We start from the raw sequence: 20,364 nt of genomic DNA on the forward strand, positions 1-20,364 counted from the left end.
TATAGACCATAGACCATCATTTATTCTCTATTGATTTTATTTCTTTCCCTTACAGAACAATTGTAGACCGCATGACTAATCTATTTTTCTAAATAATTTTTAATTTTAATTTTCCACAGAGGAGAATGTGGACGGGGACACCAAGTTCGTCATTCTGACGTCATTCGAGGGCCGCCCTCCGCTGCCTGGTCGGTAACACCATCTGCTACTGCAACCGGCCCGGATGACCATCAAACTGAGGTCGACCGAGAAGGGACACGCTGAACAGGGCGAACTGCAGGTGAAAATTGGGGAGGGAGGGGAGTGAGGGAGGGAGGAGGGGTGAATAAGTAGCATGCCAGGAAAGTAAATGGTGGGAGTGAGGGAGCAGAAAATAGGACGGGGAATTTTTGGGAAAAAGGAAAGATGGTACGGGAAAAAGAGGAGGTGGGAATAAGTAGCTTAACCTTTAGGTAGCACGGGATTTAGACGGAAAAGCCCATCTAGTTGGCCCTGAAATTTGTGACATGTTTAGCGACATGGGTTAGTGATAGTCTAACAGGAAGGATTGAAAGTCGACTCCATAAAGTGCTTGTGGGACAATGTAGGTTTTTATAGAAAAGGCGGTGCGAGCGACTTTAGCGAGTGTCATTTGAGCGAACGTCATTTGAGCGAACCATTTTCAGCGAATGGCAATTCAGCGATTATCAAGTTCATCGATTATCAAATAAAGCGATTATCAATTTTAGCGAAAGCTAAGTTTCAGTGACATCTATTTCGTCGACTACAATTTGAGCGACTGTCAGTTCAGCGAAACATTTCACCGTCCTGTAACGGTGGACTTTTTTCTTTTGCGAGCGTATCCGTTTTCCGGAATTTCTCATGGTTATCCGGAACTGGATGGCGGATGTCGCGCGTTTAAAGGTCAGACATTGCGCTCCAAATTTAATGCTACATTTGTCAAAAATTCCAACAGTTCAATTTCACCCCCACCCCCCCACCCCACCCTGCTCTTTGTCAATAATGGTGACCAAACGTTTGTTCAGAGATCAATATTGCTTTTGCTTTTTTCGCGAAATTGCCCCGCTTGAATTTGGATCAGTTCCCCATGTTGTAAAATTTGTTCTTGCCCCAAGCACCGTACGAATGTCCAGATATTTGGGTGAGGTCCCTGAAACATAGACTGGATTCCCCTGTGCCATCTCTCTAGTTTATTATTGGTCCTTGGCATTCCTTCCGTCGCCCTATCTCTCATGTTCCGCATTGTCAATTTAAATTTTGCCCGCCTCCTTCCCCTCCCATGCACCCCTTGTTGGTCGTCCGATGTACATATGTGTCTTCAAAAGTTAAATGATGCGTAAAGAGGTGCAATAATTTCCGAAAAGTAGCAAATGATTGACTTTCGTCGCGTTCGGTCATTCGCTGTAACTGCATCGCTCAATTGGTCCCCCACTGACCACCATGTATTCGCTCAATCTGGTTTCGCTGATTCTGGTCCTCGCTTAAGTTGATAATCGCTGTGACTGAATTCGCCGACTTGACAATCGCTGAAAAAGCCAATCGCTGAAAATGTTTCGCTCAAATGTCGTTCGCTGAAATGACATTCGCTCAGGTGTCGCAGAACCTAGAAAAGGCATGTATTGATTAGTAATGAATATTACCTCATGGCTAGAAGCCTAGAGTTCAGTTTTCTCACTGGCTGTTATTTTGGTAGAAAGGAATAGACAAACTGCTGCTCACTAGAATGTCCGTTGGCTGCATATTTTTTATGTCTTTCGCATTGTTTCGTAAGATATCTAAATCTAGTTAGGTATCTTCGATAGATTTTCTGGATCTCTGTAGTTAACGCATGCAGTATGGACTCTTGATAACGTCATGTTTTTATCCTTAGGTGATTTAGTGCTGAACGCTACAGAACCAGGCCCGTAGGTATTCAATGTTATCTCAGGTCTAATTATTTGCCAATGACGCCTAATTATTTCGGATATGCTATGTCGATTCTTTGTATGATAATCTAGCTTCATCTACATATGTCGCATGATGTGTGTGTGGTTATAAATGGTAGCCGGTTTATTGTTAACACGCGAAATGTTTTCCTTTTGTCATAGGCTGAAAAAGGACAGGTGAGTAATACAGTGATCAAAGGCTTGCGCTTCATGATCGTACGCCAAAAAGTAATGCTGCGAAACATTTAGGTTAGCTGCGTGACCATAGTTTGCTTGTAGCAAGCAATATATATATATATATATATATATATATATATATATATATATATATATATATATATATATATATATATATATATATATATATATATATATATATATATATATATATATATTTGTAGTTATCAATAGATTAGTGTCATAGTGTCATACGGACTCGCCATTCGGTTGCTTGCCCAGTATTTGACCGTTCGCTTCAACAACACTCCATATGAACGGATGTAAATATATAGCCAGGTTCTGAAGTCAGACAACCCCAAGCAACGTTCAATTGCTTTGGATACATAAATCCAGAAGTGGTAGTTCCAATGTATCAAGAAATTAGCGCTTTTAGGTAACGCTGTTTCACAGGCTCTTATCACCTAAATGAAGAAACTGTACACTTTAGTTATGAAACGCCATAGAAGCATGATGTTGAAACACAACAATTCTTTCGTCTCGTTTTAGGTGTTTGAGCTGTGGCCTGTGCCAGTTGTTTGTTTTATTGACATGCTACGATGTAAAGATAGACAGGGCACGTACGAGTATATACCTAGTCACACCGTTGCAACTAATACAAAGACGTTTTATAAGCATTCGCAACATCAATGATCGGTATAGTCTTATCTGTCTCACATATTGAGACAAACAATTATGTCGTTTACGTCTCACATTTGTATCGTTTAATTCACAAAAAAGTATTCATTCTCAAACATCATGTTTCACATTGTTAAACGTACAGCCCACCACTAAAGTAATGTGCGGTTTTACCAATCTTAATGGATGGCTTTGACTGGCGATTTTTTAACCCTCGCCCATGTAGGGGGGGGGGGGTTGGTGCAACCCCCCCTGAGGTTTTTCGGAAATAGTGCAAAAACGGCGGCGCGCAGCGCCGCCAAATTTTGGGTACCTTATGGGGCAAGCCTTGCGCATCTTTTGATAAAAAAAAATTGACGGGGTCATGTCAGGTCACGGAGTTATGACGTCACAAAGGGAACAGCCTCCGGCCGGATTTTCACAAACTGAGTGCCAACGCCCGAGGTTTCCTGCCGGTGGTACGGACATTGGTTGATGGATCGTGATGAAACTTCCCATGCATGTTGGGGCAAGTATTGGCTATCATATGATATAAGAAACTTGACCGGGTCAGGTCAGGTCACGGAGCTATGACGTCACAAGAGGAACAGCGTCCGGTACTATTTTTGAAAAGCGCCCGAACCACTATTTTGCTAATTCTTGTCACCTCGATGGGAATATGCAGCAATATTAGCTTCTATAGGGAGCAAATGGACCTCCCAAATCCAAAATTACAATCATATTTCAAAAATTTAAATTTTGATTTTTCGAATTTCTGCCGCCGACTGTGACCTTGCCGACTTCCGGCGCTCCCAACGCGCCATTTTTAGAGCTAGGGAAACGAAATACATACCAAACGATAGAGAATTGATCAAGGAACACGATACTGAAGGTTTCAAGTCGATATCTCCCACCGTTTTGCCGCAATCGCCGCGGAAAGTTGAAAAAGTCTATTTTTCCGAAAAATTTGACCTTTGACCGGTCAAAAGTAGGTCAAATGTTGACCTAGGACCAAAAAATATACCACCAATCGCGAGATCTCGGCGAGAGCAATCCGTTGGTCTTTTCCGCTAAGCTCTACGACGCTCCGTTTTCAAACGCCAAGGGGGGGGTCGCACCAACCCCCCCCCCCCCTGCATGGGCGAAGGTGGCAGATCGCCGTTTACGGGCGAGGGTTAATGCGGAGTGATCGAAAGGAAAACGTCAATAGATAAAGTTGCAGCTGCAAAGGTGACGATACATGTAAGCTACATTCAAAGTTTCATTGTAGTCTGGCTAATCGTTCCTAAGCTTCAGAAGCAGAAAATACTCATGACTGAAACCGCACATTACTTCTGCTGTGGACTGTACATTTCATTCAAAAATGCATGAAGTTGCGCTAAGCAACAAAATAACCCATCAAAATACCCTAATCGCCAGCCCGTAAAACCCCTCACAACCCTCACAGTTTACACTTGCACGCATCACGCATTGCATCATTACACGCATCAGTTTTGACGCGTGGACTAAAACATCCCCTCTAAACACCGCCCACAGGGCCACCACAAGATCATCACAGCGATGGAGGCCCGGGGCACCCTGCTCTACACGGGCGGGTACGACAACACAGTGAAGATCTGGGACGTGCCGTCGAAAAAGCTGATCGCCAGCGGAACCACCGTGAGTTCGAGTGATGACGGAGTTAGGGTCGGAGTTAGGGTCGGAGTTAGGGTCGGAGTTAATGTCGAAGTTGATGTCGGAGCTGGGAGATAAGGTCTGAGTTTGTCTGAGAACGTATGAAAATGGATCAATGTCTGTGTTGAAGGCTATCTGAGCTGAGATCTGAGTTGAGGCCAGTTAAGGTCAGAAATAACGTCAGAGTCAGGTTAATGTCGAAGCTGATGCATGATTTCATGTATGAGAATTGAGAAGGCGAGTGAGTCGATGCTTGCATTGATGGCTATCGGAGTTGATGTTACAGTTGGTGCGAATGAGTTGAGTTCGCTTCATGTTTTAGAGCTATCGATGCAACTCTGTCCTGACGTTGACGTGACTTTGACCTCCCTCCTGACCCTGACCCGCAGGTCAGCAGCTCGGTACAGTCTCTGACTGTTGGAGATGACGGCAGCATCTACGCCGGCCTCATGGGCGGCTATGTCATCAAAATGCAGAAGCAGTAGCGGAACGTCTGATGACTCCGCTGAAGAGGTGCTGGCCGAAGGAAGTCACGAGATCTTGTCACACTGATCTGACTCGCGAGGGTCGATGAACATGAAAGAGAAGTTGAGCTGAGAGAGACTCAGAGAGACTGAGGTTCTTGAGTTCGGATGGAGGATTTGGAGTCTCAAGAGAGTAGGCGAATTTGATGCGAGCTTGCACTTCTCTAAACGTATAGAGAGATGAGGTCAGCTTGCCAAGTGTGTTCTTGTGATTTGTTCTTTTTAAGACTGTCCATTTGGAGACTGTTTTGGTCTGTGCACACTGGGCGTTTGGAAACACTCGTCTGAAATCGTTTTCAGCGCCAGGGAATTTTTATACACGGAAGGGCGTATATGATAAACTACCAGTAACTTTCAGCATTGTTGTCCCAGTGCACAATCCAACAACCCGAATGCATCTAGAGTGTTTGTGTGTTTATGTTTGTGTGTGACCTTATGTTAGCGTGTTTTGATGGAGTTTTGCCCGTTCGGTGCCGGTCGTTTGGTAGCATTGTGCATTATGAATCCTTGCGGTACCCGTTTTATTCGTGTTTTTATTGCAGTAGTGACGCTTGTCAAATATATCGCTTTTTGTGTGGCCGTTTTTATCGGTAAGATGAGTATGACTTTACGAACCGGAAGTTATATGAAGACTGAAGAATAACGTCGATAACGATTCGATTGAAGACAACTGTCAGCGACAGAAACTTCGGACACTTCAGGCTCACATCGCAATATACATTCAACTGCAAACTTCTGCGCGCTTTATTAACGGTTCACCCAATCCGTTAACCCTCAGCATTGGTCAGTCTGTTTGAAAACCGCAAACAAACTCACCGTTTCGACTCTTTATTGCGCACAATTCCACAGCTCGGCAAACACGAAATTCAAGCTCAGAGAAGCACACAGCAAAACCCAATACAGAGAGCGCTACCTATTTAAAACAGCCAGCACATAACATAGGCGCAAAATACCAGCCGGAAATACGAACATAATACCCCAACACAAAATAGAAATCGCCAACGAAAGGGCGGAAATCACCCAAAACGGTTATCAAATACAGAAGCAAATCATTACACTTTTGCATTTCGCAAACGAAGAATAACATAAGCAATGATCGAGCCAACACAATACCATCTGTCCAAGATTTATCTTTTCCTGTCACACATCCCTAAAACATTTACACGATGTCATAACGTCACTTTCAGATTTGTGACGTCACAAATGTTACGACAATGATGGCGGCTAATGGTAACCATTGTTTTTAATGAGAATCACTCCGCTTACAATAGAAAGAAATCGGTTTAAGTAGAAGGATGATAAAAAAGGCAATATCCATTATTGCTATGAAATGTAAGGGCTAATTGGAAAAGTGCACTCAAAAGAGCGTCTGAAAACACATTAGAGAATCCCGTCAAACGAATATTTTAGGAAAAGAAATGCCAACTGAAGTGAGTAAAAGCAAAGTTAAGCAGCTCACAATCGAAGGCTATATTTACAACCTAAGTGGCTACTGGCTATGGGGTATTCTGTGACAAATACAGAAAGATAACTCAACACGCAAACCAGTAAAACAGAAGCGAGTTAAAAGTAGTTCGTATGGCGTCATTCGGGCAAGCTTCGCACCGTATTTCGCGGTACTAACTGTTTAAGAAGAAACGCTACAGTTATCAGCAGAGAGTCAAACGAATGATGGCCATCTCTTTACGAATCGACTAGTATCAAAACAATCCTGGATCAAAGAATCCACATTCCCCTACAGTGAAGTATTCCCTGCTGAACCACCTCAAAGGTCGTTCACAAACATATCGCAGATACAAATCTCGTCACTTCCCGCCGCTAGCGCATAATATACTGACACAAAGGCCTAAAACCAGTGACAGGGTTCCTAAAGCGGCGCAAAGGCCTTCTAAGCCTATGTCGGCGGACATATAATTGTCAAAAGTTATGCCTCACAAATTACAAAGTTCGAGTTAAGGGCCCCTGACGAAAATAACACGAGCGTAAGTGATTTTTGTGCGTGATTTTTCACGCAGCTCTACATTCTGCTACAAATAGGCAAATGCAATGTCAAATATGCTTTGAGTTAGGCCGCCAGCACTATGTCAAAATAAATCATCAAACTCTTCCTATCATCTTAGCCGGGCTGTTGATTTTTCAGTATGGCGCAGGCTGTCCGGCCATACAAACCCCGGACAGCCGACAGTGACACCTGGCGATATGCTCTGAACTAGTGATAGCCAGATGTCGCCCCCAATCACTCGTCGGGCGTTAGGCCGCACGGACGAGCAAACTCCTGGCCAATTTCGTGGATCCACTTGTTGGATACTGCCGGGCGAAAGAAAGAAAAGCAATCAGTTCCTTATACTTGCTGCTGTTCATCTGTACAATACATGTTCTGAAAGGCATGCGGTCAAAAATAAACAAGAAAGCAAAAGCAGCAAACGGAAAAGCCGGACATTTCGCCACCACACACACTATTTTGATTAAAAAAAGGAAGTCCCGTTGAAAAACAATGTCGCAAAGCGTGATCCGTGTGTCCATATAGGGATGAAACAAAGAAATGATGCCATGCAGGACCTTATTTTTAGATAGAACCATTACCACAAGCGTCATAAGCGGTGTTGTGCAGGGTTCGGTCTTGGGCCCCGCGTTGTTCATCGAGAGTTAATTGGCGACCTCCTCAGAGGCCTCGGAAGCTCCATGAAAATGTTTGCCAGCGTCGCTAAGCTCTAAAGCGGGGTATCGCACGTGTGTCAGATAGTAAGGCTCCTCCGGGTACCCAAAGATCGTCGGAATTTTCCGAAATCAGACAGGTATTATTCAATGAGGGTAGAATCATACACCAGAGATCTCCCGAATCATAACACAGACCCGACACCGAGGGACACGGAATGGTGCACTATATCATCTACAAAAATCAAAGAATGGGCACACATGCTGGAGGTTGACTCTCCACAGCTAAGGATTCATCATATAGCCACCACCGCTGTCTGATATACTTACATGTTCATGCATCTATGTATAACGGGCATGAATTAAGTGTTGTTGACGAAACATGTCCGATGCCTTCGTTATAACAGCACAAATCGAATGTAGAATGTCTGAGATGTTTAATGCCTATTCAATCGAATGTCTACGCATTGTATCTTGGACTGCATCGTCATTTCCGATAAATTACCTGACAATTTCAGCTGGTTTATATGCAAACATACACATTCCACTCAAGAGTGGGCCCAATTCCGAACCCTGTGCGCCCTTTCAGGCTTCAGCAAAACTGTATAACGCCTTTAACTTGGGTGATTAAATCGGTACTTTATCATTTATGCATATTATTACAAACTAACAACGAAAGCTTCTTGCGAACAACTGCACTTGAGTTGTTACTATCCAACACTCACCCCACCTGCCGCCAATAAGAGTGGTCCTAGTACCGAACCCTGAGTAGCCCCCAGACTCACCCCACTTGCTGCCGATGAGCACGGGACAGGCGGCGTGCCGCGTGTCGTAGTCGCCCTCCCCGGAGCGGTGCAGGTTGTACCAGAACGCCGCCGAGCCCTTCCGAGGCCACACGGCGGCCCCGATCTCCGGGAACACAGTGGCGCCGCCCGCCTCCACGTCCGACATCTGGCGGCAGAAAAATGAGCTAGTAGTAGTTACTGGGGAAAACAATGGCGACTGAGATGACAGAAGAAGCCAGAAGAAGGAGGAGAACGCGAACTTAGCGTCCTAGTAAAAATGACGAGTAGAATATCGCGGGGATCAACAAAATCATGTAAATAGTACGAGGTGTGGCGGTGGAAGCTGGTAAAAATGAAAAACAGAAATTTCGAAAATCTGATGTTAACGTTATGAATAAACAATTAGCAAATAAAAATGAAACCCCACATAATTCAACAGACAAAAACCGTTCTACACCGAAAGGGGAAGAGAAAGCTAAAAAAGGACACCACGGCCATCATCAGACTTACATAAAAGATGAACGTAGCTATGCGGTTGCCCGTTCCCAGGCTCTTGAAAGCGTTGGTCTCCTCTTTCTGTAACAACAAAAACATGGTAATCCCTATCCATGTTTCCATGAGCAAGAAACCAACCAAACGCCCTACCAAACTCCAAATCACTTCCTTCCCTCTATTGTCGCCGGCGACTCGTCATCACCAAGACAACGAGAGCTCACTTTTTCAACAACAACAAAAAAATGTCAGAGTGCAAACAGCATGAAGCTCTCCCACGCCTTGCTGAAACCCACTTCGACTCATGCTAGCGAAAAAAACGAATTCTCGACTACATTCTTCAAGACAGCGAATACAGCATTGGGGAATGGTACCGCCCTGGCCTGGCCAGGCGGGCCGCAGGAGTGTGAGACTGGGAGAGTGTTGGCATGGAAATGTTTGCTCGCACTAATCACCATATCAGGCCCCATCTCTCCTGATGACTCTCTTGCAACAAGCTCGGCTTAGCTGGAGGGCATCGGGAGGGATGGCAAGACAATATGCATGAATTAGACCAGACCTGATTTACCCCACTAATGTCCCCTTCCAAGTGAGTGTGTGCGTGTTCCTCACTAACGATGTGCGATTGAACCCTTAGCGGACAGTTTATGCTGGATTTGGCATTAACTACTATGGCTCTCTGTATCTACTAACCAAGTTAAATAATATCATACGTAGTCAATTCTGCTTCTTTTATGTTTTTTCCTCTTCTTAGCAGGGAGTGCCGCGACTTTTTCTACTTTGATTTTGATTTTGGTGTTAACGTAAGGGTTCTGTGCGTCGCTGGGACTGAGGGTGGGGGCACTCCTGGTTGCCTGATCATGGGTAACGGACTATTAGAAAAAAATAAAAAAAAAACGAATACCCTATATGTATACACTTACAGCTCCCAAATATCCTAGCCACAAAATGAGAGTACTGAACTCTCCATGACTCACTCACCCTGGCGAAGTCGAAGTGGGGCTCGTAGTGTCCGCCCATTCCGTAGTTGACCACCTGCAGCTCCTCAGCGGTGTCCAGGTTCAGGCCCGTCAGCTGGGCCACTCGGCGGTTCACCTGGAGGGGGTAGAGGGGAAACGTGTGAATCGAGGGACTAGAGAGTGAGGGACGAATGGTTTCAAAGCGCCACTTGAGGTTCATCTGAGGGAACGGGGAGCTAATGACAATATCAGGACACATACAATATCAGAGACGACATACCACAAGCCATACAATAGATATGCCTGAAGTCGTCTCTCTATCAATGTCTAATTTCTCATCAAACTAAACGTTTCACTAACCCTCTCCCGACGCCTTTAGCCCTGTCACACAGTGCACAGTTAAGCACAACATATTCCACCAGTCTGAATCATGATTGTCTGAGCAGAAATTGTGGGACATTCGAGACAGTCGGATTAGTTTAAATTGCCAAAAACCCTGACGAGTTTGAACATTCTGAAGGGCCTGGTGGGTCGCCCCTCTGGTACCTCTACCACTCAGACGCAGAGAAGAGGCAAAGGCAGACGACTAGAGGTAGATGTAGACGTACAAATAGAAGTAGAGGTAGTGGCAAATGTAGAGTTACGGGTAAACATAGACTGTAGAGGTAGATAATGTAGAGGTAGAGGTAGATATAGACGCAGAGGCAGAGGTAAATGCAGAGCTGGATGTTAATAATTAGAGCCCCGTACCTGGTCGACCAGCGGGTGTTCTCCCTGTTTGAGCCAGGCCGACTTGCTGATACGGTAGCTGGCCGTCTCCAGCTGGCCCGTCTTCGAGTTCTGAACGGTGGCGCGCGCCAGCTGTGGGAGAGGGGAGAAATATGGTCATTTCGTAGCACGGGAAGGGGGGGGGGGACTGAAATGGCGTGCCGGATATTAGAGGTCGCATTGCAGTAGTAAGAATGAAGGACGCATGCAGGGTCGTGAAAATATGTGGGAACCGACGGGGAAGGGTATGAGCAGACAGTCGTTAGCCACTGCTAAAATCCTGTTACCAAGATATGTGACAGCAAAGACGAGATGACTAAATTATTATATTTCTTTTATAAATGCTTGCCATGCACACATTTAAAACCCATATCTACTTTTGAAATTCCTAGTAATCAAATAAAACCGTTATAATTCAGCACAGAACCCCAGAAATTTAAAGCTAGCAGCATTTTCAGGCATGATAAATTAGAACCAGATGAACAACCAACTCCCTTTTCATCTCGACTCTCGTTGGTCATTAGAGGTGGCAAAATGTGGACCCGAGGACCCGGTCCAAAGAACCAGTCTGGACCCATATGGGTCCAGACTGGTTCCTGGAAATTTTCTGACGGGTCCAACCGGGTCCTACCATAAACTATACATCTTGCACACTACACATTATTGCAAAATATAAAGTGAATGAAGTGAATGTTTCTTTGCACACAGTAGCGCATGAGTATTTCCAGTGGGAAATAGGCTGTTTTACATGATACAACTAAAGATACCTACAAGTAGTTTGTATTAATTGACTTTTGGGGAACGGGTCCAACTGATTCCGGTTCCAACTACGACCGGGTCCGACTGGTTCCAGAAATGTCCAGCCGGGTCTGGTTCGAGTCTGGTTCCCAAAATTTTCATCTTTTGCCACCTCTATTGGTCATTACTTTCTGTGTTCTCTCCCTTGCCAGCCAGACCCTGACCGGGACCCCTGCCACCTGCCACGTACCCTGGGCGAGGCAAGCTGCTTGATGGCCTCGATCTCGGAGTCGTACATCACGTCGTGGTACATGACCAGGTGCGGCTTCAGGTACAGGTCCTCGGCGCGAATCGGCTGCAGGAGCAGGAACGGAGCCGAGTTGTGCGCGTAGTAACACCTGTGGAAGGGGAGCAGTCAGTCAGAGGGGTCTAACACTCAGCAAAACAAGAGTGAAGTGGGCTTGCACCTGTGGAAGGGGGAGAAGAAGGGGGATGGTTAGACAGGGAAAGATATTATTTGTGGAAGCTTACAAGACGGAGAGGGTTTGGTGCTTCCATCGGTTAATCCTTAGACACTGCAGAGTGCGGAATGCAGTATCAAGAGAGTTTATTGCGAGAGCAGATGCATGGTGATTCAGAAAAGACGCATGTGAACTACTAATGGTGCTTATGACAAATTGTTTAGGTATTTTCCAGCACTTGCACGAAAACACGTCTGACTTTATTGCTGATAGTTATTGAAGGAAACTGAGCATCAATGTGAGATATATTCACACTCTGGTTGCTGTCTTTACTCTTCCATCCTCTTCCACTAACTTAACTCGCTCACTTTCGTCCCTCCTCTCCTATCCCTCGACTCACTTCAGTTTCCTGGCTTTGCTGGGCGGCACGGTGATCTCCCCGCGACACATGGCCTCGTACATGTCACGCTCGGGAAGACGGGCCTCCTCGGTCGACTCCGGGACAGTGTAGCCCTGCAGAGAGAGGTGAGGTCAGGTTAGTGTCAAAGTTAGGTTATCGATTGCAACCTATGCCATTAAGTTTGAGTCAGGTCAGCTCGATGCCTGTATCATGGATAACAGCTTAGAATTGAGAAAAAATTAGCCTTTAAAGAAAAATGCACATATTGACAACATTCCGTTTGGTATCTAATTCTAAAATTCAACAGTTTAGAGACAGATGAATACATCCGACGACTGACAACACTACATCAGCTGCACTGCAACTTCGAAAAAATCGACATCGTTCACTTTTACCGATCTAAAAGATTTGTCAGTGACTGAGCGATAACAATACCTCTTCCTCTCCTGTATCAGTACTAATATCTCGCTGATGCACACTTTTCTCTCCTCTCTTCTCTCCTCCCCCCTCTCCGTACCTGTCACACTGACATCAATCCTCCCCTCTCCCTCTCAACCCCTCTCACTCTATCCTTCCTCTTCCCTCTCCTCGTACCTCTCTGACGCTGACGTCCAGATCCTCCTCTTCCCCAGTCTCGCCCTTCCTCTGACGGCGCACCGTGGACGCCTGCTTGGCCAGCTCCTGCTCGTAGTACGCCTGTCCGGAAAGAGCGGGAGAAAGGTAAGGATGCAAGCTTTAGACTGCGCTTAACAACGCATTCCCTACCTGACTAGTCCATTCAAATTACACTCATTTAGCTCCTGCTTGTAGTACGCCTGTCGGGAAAGAGTGGGGGTGCGGGTCACGATATGAAGTTGCAGCTGCGCTCAAGAATGTATTTCCTACCTAGCTAGTCCATTCAAATTACATTCATTTAGCTCCCGTTCGCAGTAAGCCTGTCGGGGAGAGCGGGAGAAAAGTCATATCACAAACCCTGAAACCCTCGACAGCACTAAAACGGCATTGGCTTACCAATCATGAGTCCATTAAAATCGTTGAGGTGCCTTTTTTGTGGCGGCAAACGAGCAAACCCGAGAGTGAGCCCTCCACGTGCGCCAGTATAGTGGGAGGGAATACTTCCAACTGACTTGTAAGTTGTGCACGCTACTAACCGGTGTCTAGCGGTGTGCGAAATTGTAGCGTAATCGGTACAGCCGCTCTCGAGATCTGTAAGCGTTACTCTGCACATGCACACGTGAAAGTTGGACCCCAGCAGACTTCTGTATGGGAATTCACTTGCCGATTCAGATACGGTGTACTTACTCACAAGCAAGCAAATAATTGCAAGAGTTAAAACTTCTCTCAACGGAAAATTCCATAAAGACATCCCAAACAGTTTGGCATTACTAGCACAAGCACAAATTAGCACCCCACCTCGTACCTTATTTCCGACGCCGCGCGGGTGTCCGGGCTCCTCGTCGAGTAGCTGGTTGGTCAGCCTCAGCGCGCCCTCCACGTCCCCCATCTTGTATGTACTGAACGCCAGGTACTCGAGGATGTCGCCCAGAGGCGCCGTACGCTCGTCCGACTCGGAGCGCCAGATCTTCCAGGCCTCCTCCATCCAGAGCGCAGTGTGTCTGAGGTCGGGGAAAACGGATTATCGTTTCATTTGCTGAAACTACAGCTGAGTTTGAAGTATCTTTCACAATAAAACAGCTTAGAGGACAGATAAATAATCACATTTATCTAATCGAGGTTTTACTCAGTCTCTTGAGGAGCGTAAGCCCATCTCTATTCATACACCGCGGTCTGTCCCCTCCCGCTAAATTGACCCTCGTTGTAACGCCCCTCGATATGATACCCTCCCTCATTATAACGCCCCTCGTTGAAACATCCCTCGTTAGAACATCCTTTGTTATAACACCTGCCTCGTTAAAACGCCCTGTCATTATAACGCCCCTCAATCCCACACAGATTCTCACTTGAAGTCAGCGTTGTTGTAGCTCTGCCTGCCGAGCTCGAAGCAGTCGCCGGCCGTGAGCTGACGCTTCAGACGGCTGCCCTGAATCTCACCGGACGCAATGTCTGGTGAAAAAGACAGAGAGCGTGACATACAGAGGTTAGAACAGCGGAGAGGGAGACGAAAGGGACCAGCGGCCTTATTGAGACGTGAGTATTGTGGAGCTTGATTTTCTGGGTCTGCAGTGCAACTGACTTAAATCAACAGCCGTGTTTTAACAGTAATGAGTCAGACCTACCGAAACGAACTTCCAACCGAGTTTAACTCACCAGCGATAATTAGCCTCACCGACAAGTTCACTCAAAAACCGTATTCAAGCAGTAAGTGGTACCCTGTGGTCTGAATTAGTGAGTCTGAGTTAGGACTGACTGCAGACTCATCAGCCGTATTTAGACGGTAAGTATCATGGAGTCTGACTTACTGACTCTGGGTGAGGACTGAGTTGTTACTGAGTTTAACTCACCCGCTGTGTTGAGTTGGTACGTATCCTGGAGTCTGATTTACTCAATCTGAGTTGGGATTGAGTCTGGGTTAGACTGAGTTGTTACTGAGTTTGGCTCACCGGCTGTGTTGAGTTGGTACGTATCCTGGAGTCTGATTTACTCAATCTGAGTTGGGATTGAGTCTGGGTTAGACTGAGTTGTTACTGAGTTTGGCTCACCGGCTGTGTTGAGTTGGTACGTATCCTGCAGTCTGATTTACTCAGCCTGAGTTGGGATTGAGTCTGGGTGACGACTGAGTTGTTACTGAGTTTGACTCACCGGCGGTGTTGAGTCGGTAGGTATCCTGCAGTCTGATTTACTCAGCCTGAGTTGGGATTGAGTCTGGGTGACGACTGAGTTGTTACTGAGTTTGACTCACCGGCGGTGTTGAGTCGGTAGGTATCCTGGAGTCTGATTTACTCAGCCTGAGTTGGGATTGAGTCTGGGTGACGACTGAGTTGTTACTGAGTTTGACTCACCGGCGGTGTTGAGTCGGTAGGTATCCTGGAGTCTGATGAGAGCCATGGCTGCCCCGTTCAGGTCCTCATCGTCGGGAATACGGAGTGACTCCGAGACCTGAGTGATGTTCTCCACAAACTCTGCGAGAGTGAGACGCGGGAGTTAGAGAGGTACAAACTCTGTGGAAAGGGAAGTAAGAACGGTACGGTAGTGGTACTGCCTCTGTAGAAATGGTGTAGAGGAGTGTCACTACTCACTAGCTGTACAAACTGTGCATAAAGGAGAGTGGGTACGACACACACTCGGTGAAAATAATACAAGGAGCTAGAGCCGTACAAACTCTATCACAAATGCGATGAGGAGTTAGAGTGGCACAAGCTCCGCAGAAATGGCCACATGATGGTCGCATTAGTTAGAATGGGAGTTATCCGACTTTCCTTGTGATAAATTCATCGACCTTTTTCTCATTTTCGTCTTTTGTGTCAATTTTCCAATCAAACACTACTCTTACTTACATTTCCTCCCCAGACAAATTATTGCTCCCCTTCCAGCTTCCCCAGTCCCCACTCACTGGATCCGACGTTCTCAGTGATGACTCCCTGGACTATTTTCCAGTCGGCGGCCAGCCTCTTCACCACCAGGTAGGCGTTGACAGGGTTATGGAGGTAGGCCTCCTGGTTATCCACCAGCTCCCGGTTCACACGCTGGTACTGCTCCATGTACCTGCCGGAGGCGAGCGGGGACGGCATGAGGGACAAAGAGAGTCAGAGACCAAGGTGATTAAACGAACGTACTTACGAATGAACGTGCGAACGAATAAACGAACATATGAATGAACGAACGAACTAACGAACGAACGAACGAGCGAATGAACGAGCGAATGAACGAACGATCGAACAAGTGAACGAACTAATGAATGAATGAATGAATGAATGAATGAATGAATGAATGAATGAATGAATGAATGAATGAATGAACAAACGAACCAACGAACGAACGAACGAACGAACGAACGAACCAATAAACAAACTAACAGACAAACTAAAGATCTAAGGAGGGAGAGTGGGACTTCGAGGGACTGTCGTCCCTTCACTCACTTTTTCAGTGTCTGAATTTTCTGTTCCTCCGCCTGGATGGCCCTGTCGAGCATTCCCAGCAGCTCCCGCTCGGTGTACGCCAGGTGTTCCATGTCCACCAGAGCTGTGAATATCTCCCCATGGCAGACAGACGCCGCCAGAAGAGGTGCGATAAACGCTAACACACGCATCTGTGGGCGGGGAGAGAAAATTTGTTAGCCGTGACCTGACGTGACGTGGCGTGGGGTCGAATCTAGGTAGGGGTAACACTTTATAACATATCGCTACAAGGCAACATTCCACAGTCCGCACCGCCAGCAGAGGCGACCACTTCTGTAGGAGGAAACAATTGGTTAGTGAAACAGCTAAGTTCAAATCTAGGATAGGACGGAAAGTGAATGGGAACGATCAGTTAGCAAGACAAAGTGGAAAAGAGTCTAGGCCAGGACGAAAGCTATTTCAAGCTTCAACTGACATTGTGAGGAGCGACTGTTCGAAAAACACATTTTTCCCTCTTCACACGAAGAAAGAAGAGGATAGAAAGTGACGTAATTAAATTTCCTGATTATTTCTCAGTCATGGTTTCATGTCACCAGCGAGTCCATATAATTGTTAGCACTCCAAAATGGAAACACATCACCAGACGAGTTAGCGAGCTCCAACACATCGTCCATCGAAAAAGTCTTGGAGCTCCAAGTAGCTCCGGCTGGAAACTAAGCCGACCGTCGTATCGATTAAAAACATACGAACTGTTAGCCCCATTAATAAAACAGGACTTTTTTTTAGTGACATTGCGTGATGGCAGTGGTAGCCTTCCCTGTGAGGATAAGCCAGATCGAACAAGGAAAATCGCCTAAATGAAATTCAATACCGCCTATCCTTGAGCGCACAGTAGGCAGGCGCGAATCGCACATAACGTTCCGCCTTACACGCGACTTACAGGATCAATATCGTGCAAACAATAATGGTCATTGTTGTGGTTTGCGGGAACCAGGAAAACAGACGATAAACTATTAGGGTAGGACTGCTTTGTGCGGGTAGGCAGTGATGGAAAGACGCATTCTCTTTCGCGATGTAACATTGCAAGCTCGTAATCATTGAACACTTGGTCAATGAAATTGTTACAGCTCTCAGCATCACAGAATCTCACAGATGTGAAACAGTCAGATCTCGGAATCATACACAAGTTTCGCTTTCAAATGATGAGTGAGAATCGGCCCATAACAACATCACTTGTCTGCCTCTCAGCAACAGCTTTTCCACCATAAAGTGGCATCAATGAACATGATACATACCACATAAAGTGACTCAACTACCAACGTAATAGGCTAACCACCACATAATTTACCAGTCGACACATTGAGAAGCACGCAAGATTTCTTTTCCCAGGCTATGATCACTGCACAGCCTCGTAATAGTCCGCCTTTCTGAGCCGACTAGAAACCGGCACACCCAGCCAACCTTGGCAAGAGTAACCACAATATAACACTCTGCAGAAGGTGATAGCGTGTCTGAGAGTAACATTGCGTCAGCTAGTCGGTAATTCAGCAACCCAGCAAAGCGAGACCGCCTGACTGTCCCGATACCCACGGCTTATCTCAGCGACTGACCACCTATCTATCGATGAAAAACCATCGACAACTAACAAGCATCGACAAGTCTCAGGCATCACAACTATGAACAATCATCAGCATCTACATATTAACAACCATCTACCGAACATCCCCGAAAACACATCACACTCCACACACCAACTCCTCCAGACTCCAACCAACTCCTCCTGTTCTCTCACACAAAAACCGTCAAACTATCATCTGCAGCAATCATCTGCTAACCGCAGTCAATCGACCGCTTCCACCCGCCGGTTCTCAGGAAGTATTTATCCCACCGGTTCTCGCCGCGGCGCGCCGGTTCATGCCGCAGCGCGCCACGATGGTCGTCTAGGACGGCCGCCGGGGACCGGTTCGCTCATCTGTGGCGTTCATCCATCCGTGAAGACGATGAACGGCGCCAGCGGCGGTGGCGGCGGCGGTGGTGGCGGTGGAGGCAAGAAACGATAGACGCTGGTCGCTTCTACCAACCGCTGCTTCCTACTGTGAGCTAACAAAACTGCCATCGAGCTACCCGCATTGAAAGGATACGTATTACGCACACGAGATAGGGACAGAGCGAGAGCACGTGAGACGAAAGCTGCAGCTTGCAAAGGCAGCAACAACTCCTTACAACCGAATTTGAATTGGACTTCACGATACCCGTCGTACAAGCTAGCGCCATACTATCATCAAAACGCCGAGAATCATGTCACAGCCATACCAGCGATACAAGTGGGCTAGGTCGGAGCCACGAATGAGCTAAGACTGACCACAAGTAGGCTAGGACAGAGCCAAGACCAAATGGTCGTAACAGCTGGCTCTCCGGACTGGAGACATCAGATACACCGTCCGTGACGCCGTGACGCCATCCGTGACGATGGTCACGGCGGCTACCGTGACGGAGTCACGCGGACGTCACGATACACTGTGACTCCCGATATGCAGCGAGACGCACGCGATGGGGAGGCGAGAGGCACGAGAGACACGTGAGACATCGTGACTCGTGAGACACAAGATGAGACAAAGGAAGGGACGAGAGAGACGAGCTAAGTGGAACCACCGACGCGTTACGGGTCCCGTAAAACGCACCGCGTCACGGCGGAACACCGGCCGTCACGAACCGTGACCAGTAGTCACGGAGCTGTCACGGGAACCGTCACGGTGGACTCCGCAGCCGGCGGAGTGGTCTCAAGCGTCACGGAAGCGTACACCAGCGTGACGGGGCGGAGAGAATGAACAGAAGCAGTGGATGGGATGGGAAAATTTATGATGCTGTAATTCATACTCTTAGATGACTGAAGTATTATCCTCTCAAAGCCAAATAAACAGGAAAGTGAATCCCAACAGTCAGCACATGGGTAAGAAGTGTATGAAATAGGTATGCAACAAGGTGCATGACCTGAAAGGGAGGCGAAATTGATAAATTATCAGTGATAAGATTTCTGAAAAGATAGATCAGACTAGTTTTTTCGTTCAGCTGTAAAAGTGGGAATAGGTGGTCTGTGTAACAACTCTTAGATCATTCTGGAAATTGCAGTTACAAGAAATAGAAAATAAATGAGCACACACAAGCTGAAAAGTGGTGATACCTCAGTTGGAAGCTCTTGCTATGAAATAATAATTTTTGATTGATAACACAAATTACACATGAAAAGGCCACCACAAAAGCAGTAAATAATCAATACTTGACCAGAAAATGTTTCAAATGCATACCTATTCCATTAATCAGTGCCCTACCTCTGAATGGAACCTGAGTGATTGATAAAACAGCCAATCCATCAACAGACAGAGCAAGTACACTGTGGAGTGTGGAGAGAGATAAAGATATGCACATGATTATAATTACACAGGTTTTCAGCACAGCTTTTAATTTGACATTGACTTGATCATCAATTTAAAACATTTTCTGTAGGTACAAGTCATGTTATGCTGAAATTTAGAAATTTCAGAAGCACAGCTTCAGTCACTTTTTCATAATAAGATGCTTTGAACCGAGAATTTCACGCTTAAAACACTAACAACATCAACATAATTCAAAGACAGGCACCTGGCTGGTGTGTGGTGGCGTTCACGTGCCGATTGCAGACCACGTTTCCACTGACCCTCGAAGCTCCAGGCCGCAGCTGACAACACCAAACGCTTGTTTCAGGGAGGACAAACACTACTAATGAGTTCCTCATACGATATTTACCCAGCTCACTGCATGAAACAGAGAAAAATACAAAATATTAGTGCGGAACACCACCACCTCCCCAGCGCACCGCCGCGCCGCGACTGTCTCCGTTCATTGTTTACATTGCCCAGCTGATTCCTTGCACGGGCCTGACATCTGGCGGCCAGTCTCGAAACTATTCCGGATTAGAGCTGCTACTTCTCCCCGCCACGAGTCCGCTAGAGCGCCGATTCACTTCTCCACGGCAAGACCAAAGGCATAAGGATTTGGAGTCCCGGTCAGTGGCGGATCCAGGGGGTGGGGGGCAAAATGGGCATTTGCCCCTCCCAAACGGCATAATTTTAACATTACGCGGGCCTATGGACGAG

At 46.5% G+C, this 20,364-nt stretch overlaps 1 protein-coding gene and 1 long non-coding RNA gene across 9 annotated transcripts; one reads left to right on the forward strand and one right to left on the reverse strand.

The window, feature by feature from the left end:
• Nucleotides 1–221: 221 nt before the first annotated feature.
• LOC122376820 lies at nucleotides 222–5,534 on the forward strand. The gene is made up of 4 exons (XR_006255708.1): nucleotides 222–280; nucleotides 2,088–2,102; nucleotides 4,296–4,418; nucleotides 4,823–5,534. It is a non-coding gene; the product is annotated as an uncharacterized LOC122376820 (long non-coding RNA).
• A 237-nt stretch (nucleotides 5,535–5,771) lies between these two features.
• Nucleotides 5,772–20,111, reverse strand: LOC122376819 (prolyl 4-hydroxylase subunit alpha-1-like). 8 transcript variants are annotated; one of them, XR_006255705.1, is made up of 15 exons: nucleotides 19,926–20,109; nucleotides 16,253–16,422; nucleotides 15,727–15,878; nucleotides 15,176–15,295; nucleotides 14,177–14,279; nucleotides 13,636–13,831; nucleotides 12,810–12,911; nucleotides 12,216–12,328; nucleotides 11,605–11,752; nucleotides 10,599–10,709; nucleotides 9,871–9,984; nucleotides 8,908–8,973; nucleotides 8,398–8,563; nucleotides 7,541–7,668; nucleotides 5,772–7,264 (listed from the first exon to the last, which is right to left on the reverse strand). XR_006255705.1 is itself a non-coding variant. In XM_043356787.1 (14 exons), exons 2-14 carry the CDS (start codon nucleotides 16,420–16,422, stop codon nucleotides 7,194–7,196), a joined length of 1,632 nt encoding a protein of 543 aa, XP_043212722.1. In that variant the 5' UTR covers nucleotides 19,871–20,111; the 3' UTR covers nucleotides 5,772–7,193. The 8 variants fall into 8 exon arrangements, 3 of the variants coding, with proteins under 3 accessions (XP_043212722.1, XP_043212723.1, XP_043212721.1); XR_006255707.1 differs by having other exon boundaries at nucleotides 19,871–20,109; XR_006255703.1 differs by having other exon boundaries at nucleotides 7,541–8,563.
• Nucleotides 20,112–20,364: the final 253 nt, after the last annotated feature.

Source organism: Amphibalanus amphitrite, unplaced genomic scaffold, assembly GCF_019059575.1.
Source record: "Amphibalanus amphitrite isolate SeventyFive unplaced genomic scaffold, NRLGWU_Aamphi_draft 002331F_arrow, whole genome shotgun sequence".
NCBI lineage: Eukaryota > Metazoa > Arthropoda > Thecostraca > Balanomorpha > Balanidae > Amphibalanus > Amphibalanus amphitrite.